At 42.1% G+C, this 10,370-nt stretch overlaps 1 protein-coding gene across 1 annotated transcript; it reads right to left on the bottom strand.

Annotated features, from left to right (window-relative positions):
- Nucleotides 1-258: 258 nt before the first annotated feature.
- Nucleotides 259-5,572, bottom strand: LOC133910944 (protein DROOPING LEAF-like). Its single transcript, XM_062353182.1, has 7 exons — nt 5,417-5,572; nt 4,599-4,736; nt 3,819-3,912; nt 3,614-3,662; nt 828-903; nt 604-693; nt 259-496 (listed from the first exon to the last, which is right to left on the bottom strand). The coding sequence occupies exons 1-7, from the start codon at nt 5,483-5,485 to the stop codon at nt 431-433; spliced, it is 582 nt and encodes a 193-aa protein (XP_062209166.1). The 5' UTR covers nt 5,486-5,572; the 3' UTR covers nt 259-430.
- Nucleotides 5,573-10,370: the final 4,798 nt, after the last annotated feature.

Raw genomic sequence — 10,370 nt, 5'->3', positions numbered from 1 at the left:
AGATATTATTAGCCAAAGTATAAATAGTTTAATTGCATAAATTTTAGAATGACACGGCAAGTTTTTACTGGAGGGATCATGCAACAAATTAAAGCCAACCAAACCGAATTTCTTGGTCAGTACAAAGAATAATGAAATTCCACATGCATGCTACAATTAAGTAGACACAAATGCACATATACATATATAGGCGGCTAATAGTATTAATTAACCACGATATATAGGGGATATTAAGGTGACAAATGTTATACGGTAGCAGCGGGTCATAATTAAAGGTGCGCACATTCCAACAAACAACATAAGAGAACAGCAACAATAACGACGCGGGGTAAAAAAAATACAGAAGGTGCATGCATGCATATATAACGGGGATGAGATAAGTGGTCTGATGATAGATACTCGATCCCAGGCTACTGCATCGTCGATCGACCTAGATATTGCGCTCAATCTGCTTGAAGATGTCGAAGCTCTCAATGACCTGCTCCTTGGCCCTCTCCTGAAAGAGCATCTACGTGTGATACATATGATATAGGCATAGCATACAGGAATGTCTCTAACATATAGCACATGCAGGAGACGTGTGATCAGAGCGTGCTTAGTTACCTGAGACCCGGTCACAATTCTAGCCTCGGGAGCGCTATTGGAAGTAGCAGTAGAGACGATCGTCGAGCAGCGCGGGTCGCACTTCGCCCACTGCAGCCCATCACAGAAAAATAGAGCCATGTTTATATATTTTCGATTTTTCACAAGCAGTTTAACTAGCTGCGTTAAGAACATGGAGAAATTTGCTTGTTATGTTTCTAAGGATATGTAGCTTGATGTCTTACGTTCTTGGCAGCCATGCTGAAGGCCTCCCTGTGAGGGATATCTGGCTTCGCAGCTTTGATGCGCTGTATCTCCTCCCTGCACATATATGTGCATGCATTCATTACACTACTATGGTTATGAAAATGATACATTGACTGGATATATTGATGTATTCTGGTTGCATTTTTCAGGGTTATCATCAGGCAGCTGTCCTTTTTCAGTTGATTGGTTCGCCCCCACACGCCCTCATCTCGGTCAACCTCCCCCCTACCCCCCCCCCCCCCCCCACACACACACACACCCCAAAATTTTATTTTTGTTATATCTTACAAACTTGCACTTACTAATAAGTCAGTTCAACACCAAAGCTATAGACCGAAATTTGTAGGCAATGGACGTGTCTTATACATTGATATCTACATTTGTGTAATATCCAAGCACACATTGGATATGCAGAACAATCGGTATATAATTAAGAACAAGATCGTGTACACAACGTGTGTTACTGCATTGTTCATTTAGGTTCCTACTTTATTGTTTATGTCTTGAATATATTTATTTTTCCCAAGCAGTCTTCAGCTGAAATTTGGTGTAAAGATCGACTCTATGCTTATTCACATTCACTTTAGTCAAAGTTGGCCCTACTACTGTCAATGAAATGAACAAATCCCATGAAAGTAACTTGTGAAGTCAATTGAGTAATGGAGACGGATGTAGTGAAAGAAAATTAAACATGCATTGCTGAATTTTGATAAAGTAAAACGCGGTTCACAAAATGCTATAGGAATGATCATTGCTTTTAGGAATCAAGCAAAAAAACTGTATTTGCAAATATTATATATAATCCTAGAATTCAGCTTAATTTTATTTGTACTTGAAAACCTACACATAGTTAAGATATTTTCATGAATTCAGTACATTGCAAAAATAACTATGTATAGAGCATTAAGAAAGTAAGGAGGTGAAACTTTGTAGTTTGAAAAGTGCAACTGTAAATGTATCGAAACTTAAAGACATACAAATGAGCGTATCTTTCTCTACTAAGGAATGTAGGACATCAGGTGAAAATCATACAATTCTTTCTTTTCAAAATGATCATTACGTGTGTAGCATATATGACCTTTTTTTTTTCCTTTGCTGCATAACATTTGGATTTGTGAGAAGTATTGTGACTTTATTTTCCCAGAAAATTAAATCTACTACAGACCCTAAAAAATGTTGACGATAATAGCAATCTCTTAGACAAATTTCTTGCCATTTTCTTCAGCTTTCTTAATTATTTGAAAGTGGAAAGGAAGGTATATAGTGTTTTCATTAGTTTTTTTATTCTTTTGTGATTAAGAAGACAATATTACATTTGATTCAACAAATATTAAATTGTGTTAATTTACTATTGCCTGTGTTGAGGCCAAGAAATAGTATGTATGAATGGATTTGTGAATTTGGATGTTCATTTAGACAGTTCATTGAGCGTTGTCATAGATAGCCTCTAACTGACTGTCCAAATATACTAGTATATCATTATTTTGCCCAACTTATAAATGGGCTAATTAATTGCACACTCCTTGGAAAAAAGAATTAAGATAATCGGTGAATGCATGAAATGAATCACATAACTAGAGCATATTGTTGTTTGTTTACTTTGGTTTAAACATTATCAGAAGTCCCCAACGCCATTCCAAAACACTATTGCATGTGCTATGTATATATTCTTATAACAAAATATGTACATATAATGAAAGTACATATATAGTAATAACGTTATTTAATCACAATATTCGGACATTACAAATAAATAGGATAAGATTTATCTTTGTATTTTTGTATTATGTTGTTTGAAGGAAAACAATTTTTCTATGGCCACATAGATGCTTTTCAAATACTAATTTACGTATATAATATCACAAAATTGATTTTAAATAGGAAATGATGCACTGACGCATGCCATCAGTTGATTAATAATGCTGAAAATGGTCCAAATACATTCCAGCCCAAGTTGAAATAATGAAGCAATCTACCCCCCCCCCCCTTCCCCCAGATTCCAGCGGCTGTAGACTAGAAAAAGGTTTGGACGAGTAACTAGATCATCACTAATATTTCGCTTGACCTCAGCAAGAACTTATCATGAAAATCTGAGTGATTTTTTTTGGTTTTGTCAAAAGACGGGTTTCTACTCTAAGATATTTTGGAAAGGTCAACAGAAATTTAGCAATAACCTAGACTTCTAGATTCGATATAATTTAATGCAAAATAATTAGAAATTTTTTCTTTCCGGATCAAACATTTGTAGGCAGCACCTTTGTTAAATAAAACGGTAGCACTGCAGTACAGTTAATTTCTTCAGAATTGACCGAGGGCGAAAGCAGGGATGAGAAGGGGAGATTTTTAGAACCCACCTAATTAATAATGATGCAAAATGTTGTATGGAGGACTATGGTCTATATATCTATCTATTGTACTTAAGTATTTGTACTTGGTCGACCAACAGAGAAGACTCTGAGCTGCCAATGACAGCTTTCATACTACATTTATACTTCTGACAGGCATCATTTCACATATATATGTACTTATGTAAGTAGCTGTACATAAGTTGTTTATAGCGTACTGATTTGCAAATCCATTTTTAATGAACTTGAACTTGATTTAAAGTTTGTACAAATATCAGAAATTTTAAGTGTGTAAATTAAACAGATACAGAAAACTTCCCCAAGATCAGATAGAACACATCAGCTGTATGAGATCACATGTAACTATTGGGGATCAAGATTTTGAATAAATTAAAGGTAGAAGAGGAAATGCTTCTCACCTCATGAAGCGATTGTATGCAGATGGAAGGCGGTGCTTCTTCTCCGGGGCTACAATGAGAGGGGGAAAAAATATACAGCACAACAACATCAATTGCTCATCTTTAATTTGTTGAAATAAAAAAAGTAGAAAATATCAACCAGAAAGAAAGCAATAAAGCAAATGAACAAAGAATAAAGGAGATTAAGTTGTTTGCTACCACTTACGCTTGACAACAAAGGGCACACTTGGGCTGACCTCAGTTGATGTCGATGGAGCCAGCGGCAGCGATTGGTTCCTCCTGCAGTCATTGCAGGGACCCTAACACACCAAGAAATGGCCAGATAAGAATCAATATTAGGTCCCAGCGTTTCAAGATCTCATGATATTATCGATGCGCCGTATATAATGATAAAATCATTTCCAAGTACATTGCATTTAATTTTTAGATCTTATTGGGTAAAACTTTTCATGAATGGCTTAAAAAAAGTGTTAAGAGAACCATGCATGTAATGCTGCAGCAGAGCAGCTGCTGCCGCCTTAAAAAAGCTCAACTGTCTTTCCGCAGCGATGAGGGCTTTCCCAGGCCGCAGATGAGCAAAACGAAATCTTTTGTAGTCCAGCGTTATTTAATCTTGCCTTGCAAACAGTACTTTTGAGCAATTCAATAAAGCAGAGAGAGAGTCCAAACTCCAAACATACAAATCAAAGTAGCACAACATTGAATCTGAAAATAAAGACAACCGAGGCCATATTTCATGAGAAAATCCCACTGATCTATGTGTGCAATATGATTCATTTCCCTGTTATTGTCGTTCCTTTCTTGCATGAGTGCAACTTCTTTCTATTTCTTACATCTTTTTTTTTTTGGTTTTCCTTCTCCCAAGAAGCAATACCATATTCAGAAAAGACAAACACGGCAAGAAAAGAAAACACATCACTCCAAAAGATATATGCAGCAGATGGAACGCGGAAGAGATATGTTTGGGTGAGTTCTAGCGATCGACCTGAAACGGCCCCAAGGGGTGATCAGTCGGGGAGAGCGGCTGCACCATCGGTGGCCGCGGGCTGAGGTAGGAAAGGTTGTTGCAGTGGCCGCATTTCACAGTCACCGTGTCCATCAGCCTCTTGCATGGAACGCCAACCTGCAGCTACCAAAGAAGCACAAAATTAATCAAAGCATGCAATCAAATGAACCGCTTGTTTCTTATCAACTCCCATTTGCATGGCACTGCCTTTAAGCAGTAGCTAGAATCTCAAGGAAATAAACGGATCAGAGGTGCAAAAAGGGAGAGGAGAGACGAACAGAAGACATGAAATTGGATTCTTGTCCGATTAAAACTTCAGCATGCATGTAACAACAAAGGAGAAACAGATGGAAGCTTGAGAAGCACCAAACAAATGGAGGTGAAAGACGGAACATGACACTATATATCAGGAGATCGACCCAGTGAGTACGTAGTAGAATATTCCACAAAAAATCAAGGGCCGCCAATGAAACACCTAGAAGGCAGCATGGCGCATCAATCATGTCCATGCGCAATTTGAGTGGATGTTAGTGCTCCTCCAATCAAAAGGCAAGAAGCTGGATTATAATCGGTCGCCTGGTCTAGTTCGTACCCTTGTGAATAAGCTAGCACACCTCCATGTAAAGGACACAGAGAAAAAAAAAGGAAACAAAAGTTAATCGGAATCAGCAGACATCCTAACACTTCTCCAAAAGAATAAAAGAGTGAAAGAAATGCATGCCATATCTGGCGATCATTCTTGTATTGTGTCAGAATCTCCAAATGATGTTTCGGATCCGATTTCTCGAGGAGTTTACCGCGAGCACGGTGTTGCAGAAGGCGCAGCGCACGTAGCACAGGTGCTCGGACTGCGAAACAAGATCCATGTTTGCTTGGTGGCCGGACGGGGGAGGTGACGGTGTGTTAAGCTCTAGTAGTGCTACGAGGAGGGCTGGAGAGCAGGCGTCCGTGGTTAGGCGAACTAAGGCAAAGAGGGAGGGGAGGGGAGGGGAGGGGAGGTAGAAGAAGAGGAGGAAGGAGAGAGGGAAGAGATGGGTTCCAAGAGAAGATGGGCCATGGGGTAGGGTTTCTATTCCTGCAATAATGCCTGGGCCCCACACACATGGCTCCGTACGCACGAGACCAAACACAGCGATCGGGCGAGCGAGCTGCACACCATAAATCTTTTCGAGACAAGCAAAATGCATACACGCACAGCCTAACCAGCTGCATAGTGATCCATCTCTCCCAAATGTAAATGTACACCTCGAAGGAACAGTCACCCTGCTCCCTAATGCGCATAGTACATGGTTGGAGTGGTGCGTCCATCCAACTACGCGCCTTTGATCGATCCAGTACCACGTACTGCTAGCTCCCTGTGGGAGGGTACTGGTAGTGCCTAACTGCCTATATGCCTGTGTGATTGATGAACAGATACATATGATCGATTGGTCGATCGCTCGATCAAACTGATGCCTCAGTCCTCAGAGGCGTTTCATACAAGCGTGTTTTCGTCGAATTGCGAGGTATCTACGGTGGATCGCAATATCGCACACTGTTAATCATGTTGGTTGTTCAATTAACGAGATGGATCGATCGATGTGCGTGCTGTTACGACTTGGAAGTGTACCCTAGCCGGGCCGGGGTGTGCATACACCGGGCTTGTAAGTGTGTGAAATACTGTCATGGTATAAATTCATATAATTCCATGTGCCATGATTATCAATGCACATAGATATTGTACATGGGATATGGCCAAAGGAAAGGCATCAAAAGAAACTTAATTTGATGGTGACCTGTCTTGAGTTTGTATCGGAGGTCTAGCATATGGTTAAGTTGTTGTTTTCAGCGATTGTGTTTTCAGCTTCGAGTAAAACTTCATCACTTTCCTGATTTTGGATTGAGGGTACGGCAACTCGAACCAAGTAAAAAGGATCTAACTTCTAAATTTGGTTTCCCTTGCAAAGAAAAGACCATACTACATCCTACGGGGATCTAACTTCTAAATTTGGTTTCCCTTGCAAAGAAAAGACCATACTACATCCTACGGTTGTTGTGATTAGACTGAAGCAGAAGCCTAACAAAAGTTTGTATAATATATCATTATGACCCACACACTCTTATATGCTAGCTCATTTTTTTAAGAAAAAGACAGAATAGCATAAGACATTCCAACCCAACGACGATGAGCACAGACATGTGAGGTTAAATGATACTTACATGGTTCTTAAGCATTATAGGGTTGAGAAACATGCATGACACAAATCCAGATTGTTGCCTGGAAGCTGGAAACTGCATGCCTGCTTTGTTATGTTTGCTACTATACCATTCCAGCAACATGCACATTAATCTCCGACTTGATAGTCAGAGGTTGTAGGTCCAGTTAACATAATTCCATGATATGGATAAAATGCCCTATTGACCATCGAGTGAGGTTAGGTAGGAATTAATTTTGACAGGTGTTGTTGCATAAGTACTATAAATAACGGCACTTTTGTGCCTTCTCAGAGACCTAGCTTCTATGTTTTGAATGAAAGAAAATGTCCGAAAATGGAGCAAGCTGTGTATACGTTGTATCATGATTGAGGATATGTGTGTTGGCACGATCGATGAGATTATTAGGTGTAACTATTCATGACAAAAACAAGACGAGGACGAGAGATTTTCTTTCTAGGCATGCTTGGAAAAGACGACTCACGCATGCACGTGGATGTCACAGCCATCTCGTCTCTCTGTTTCACAGGTGGAGACAAAGTAGTTGTATGGATCAGTTATTTCGTCATGGTCTGATTATATTGTAGGCCTAGGTAATGTCCTTAATTACTTTGGCCCTAAATTACTGAGAGAATCTTCATCATCTGTTAATGGTTGACCAGTACTAGACTATTTATATCGACATATGGGAGTGGGACAACCTTGGACTATTTCTCGGATTCATATCAGGCAGCCAGCAGCAGCAGCCAGCGTCCATTGTGACAAGACGCATAACCTTGGGACACAAAGTGTTTTATTTCTGCCGACACAGATATGCATGATAGTGTGATACGGAAGCGAGGTTCGTTTCTTCAATCTATGTGACATATGATATGGAAAGCAGCTGTTTACTCGATCCAGTACAAGGCCAGGATATATCTTTGCATATGTCTCGAGCCATACATATATATGATCGACATGATATGGAAGGAGGGCGGCATGCATGCATGATCGGATCGGACGTTGCATGAACTTTAACCACATACTTCTAGCTCAAAATCGCGTATCATGCGGCGCAAATGGGACCATGCCGCGCGTTCGATCAATCGATCGCTTAGATGCGGCGCCTCATGCATGGCTTACATGCATGCTGGTGCTGGGGTGCTGCAGCGCAGCGAGATGCCCACCAATCGGTCGAACGCACTCACCAGTTTGAACCAGGCCGGTTTGATTAGTCGTGGACAGGGGGAGAGAGAAGAGAGAGATCACATGATTTATTCACTACCACATCATAAGTACCATGCATGCATGCACACGGGGCGGTCAGGCTTGACTGACAGACAGGGGACCTCGCTGGCGCCCTCGCATGATATGCAAGGGCCTGGGCGCGCGGCGTTGTTTAGCGAAAGAATCTGATCTGAGATGGCTCGGTGTCATTTATGCCGCAAAAGCTTGAGCCGGCCGGGTGGCGACACCCAGTGCGCGACGACGGCCACCGCGGCTGCTCCCCGCTCCCGCTCAGTACTCAGTCAGTACCTGCCCCTGCACGCCCAGGCGGTGAATGCGCATCCTGCCTTGCTGGCCCCACATGTTTGACATACAAACGCATTCATTCAGAGTGAGTGGGAGAGAGCTGCTTGGATGGAGATCAGAGAGAAAGATCAGTGAGAGAGAGGCAGACTAGTGTAGCGTAGACTGTAGAACCGGCACATGTCAATTGGAAGAGATACTACAGGTAAAGGCGACCAAGTGATGATGTGACGAATCCTCAGTCTCCTTTCCAGGAAAAAGCGCCCACCCTCCACCGTCCCCTCGCCCCGGCTTACTCCCGTGGTATAAGCCACCAGGCACCGCCCCAGAGATACCATCGATCGCTAGCTTTTTACTCACTCCTAGCTACCACTACGCGCCTAGCTCGCTACCCTGCTGCGGCTAAGCTCCACTAGTAATGAACCTGCCACGCCATATCGTGCCCTAGCTAGCTCGCCGTACCGGCCAGTCAGTGCACTGATCACTACCCCATCATATCGCTAGCTGTGCTGTCCGTGGCCGGCCGGGCTTTAAAGCGATCGCGTGCATGCCGGTTTAGGGTAGGATGGGAGGAAGATTCTAGGATATCTTGTCACTTCACACACCGCCTTTGGTTTGGTCGCTAGCTGCGTGCTCTGCCCTCTCGCTGCGCATGGCCATCCTCATGAGCTGAGCTTGTGTGCATGCCATGGCCAGGGCATGTTTTTTTGCGGGATGTGTAGCCATCTGCGTGTCTGAAACTGCCCGGACGACGCAGCAGCATGCCCTAGCTTTCTCGATCACGCAGCAGCTGTGGTACTCGCCAACAGTGGCGCGCGAGCCACTGTTGGGCTTGGGAGCATGTCGATCGCTCGTCAGCCGCATGTGTCAATGTACGTAGGCCATGGATTTGGACGCCAATGATGGCTGGAGAGATGTGTAGCGCAATAGCAAGCTGACAACTGAGCAGAGGGCAGAAGCAGAGTGAGCATCGATCACACGCCCTCCCTCGATCGCCGTGGCTTCACACATCACGGTTATTGTGAACTCTCAAACCTAACAGTGATCCCAACGCTGAACAGTGTCAGTTGCAAACCGAGAGCATATGTGTGTGCATAGTGATTGAGATAAATCAAGTCGCTTGGATTCTGCTTGGAACAATCAAATTGTACGCTAGTATGGTCCAAACGGGGAACAAGATACTCATTGTTTGCTTGGAAGGCATGCATCTATTAATAAGTACTGCATGGGCATCATACTTGCTAGTTTAGAATATACAATAGATAGTGCCATTTAAATATGTAGCATGTCCACCTCGCTCGTATATGCATTTGGTAAATGGAAGTGTAGTAACTGTTCAACACATATATTGCATGCATGTGTAATTCTATGTAAACATGCATCAATAACAGTCTGTACATCAACATATAATGCAAGACTCATATATATCTTGCTTATTAATACACTCAATAGCCTTTTAACCAGTTTCAAAACATTGCAGATACATTAAAATTTGTGCTCCCATTCCTATATGAAAGTGTGGTTGAACTTCAAACGATAAGTCACCATATATTTAGACACATTTGTTGTAAAAAGTCCCCATATATTTGTGCATACTAATGTGTTACACGCCGGTTCAATCTCACCCATTTAACCAGTTAACAGAAACTGTGTGGTTATATATCCCTCAATATATGGTATTTGAGCTTTTGAATATTTTATGCTTGGGTCACATATTTAAGAAGGCAACATTAGACCATCCTCTTAAAAAATGAAGACAATGGGGATCATTTGATTAGCCCCAAACTGTCCATTCACTATTGCAAAAAGGCATTAGAGTGCCGGTTGAAAAACGGCTTTAGTACCGGTTTTTCAACCGGCACTCTTTACTCGGCAGTGATACTCGGCTAGTATTATTATCGGGTCTGGAATCGGCACTGAAAGTTCTTTTAAGTATCGGTTCATGCCCCCCAACTAGCACTGAAAAGGTTCCCGAGCCAAAAAAAAAATAAATAAACGAGCCCACTCGAAATAGCCGGCTCAGCTGCCGCTCCTGCCGCTGCCACCGTC

This window comes from Phragmites australis, chromosome 3 (assembly GCF_958298935.1).
Source record: "Phragmites australis chromosome 3, lpPhrAust1.1, whole genome shotgun sequence".
NCBI classification, from domain to species: Eukaryota; Viridiplantae; Streptophyta; class Magnoliopsida; order Poales; family Poaceae; genus Phragmites; species Phragmites australis.
The sequence above is the reverse complement of the archived record's forward strand: the minus strand, read 5'-3'. Positions and strand labels throughout refer to the sequence as shown.

Bases quoted from the DNA above. Each gene is read 5' to 3' on its own strand.
- LOC133910944 (XM_062353182.1), bottom strand. From the start codon at position 5,485: ATGGATCTTGTTTCGCAGTCCGAGCACCTGTGCTACGTGCGCTGCGCC. The intron at 904-3,613 runs GTGAGAAGCATT...ATATATGTGCAG, and splicing joins GCATACAATCGCTTCATGAG to GGAGGAGATACAGCGCATCA. The intron at 694-827 runs GTAAGACATCAA...GATGGGCTGCAG, and splicing joins TCAGCATGGCTGCCAAGAAC to TGGGCGAAGTGCGACCCGCG.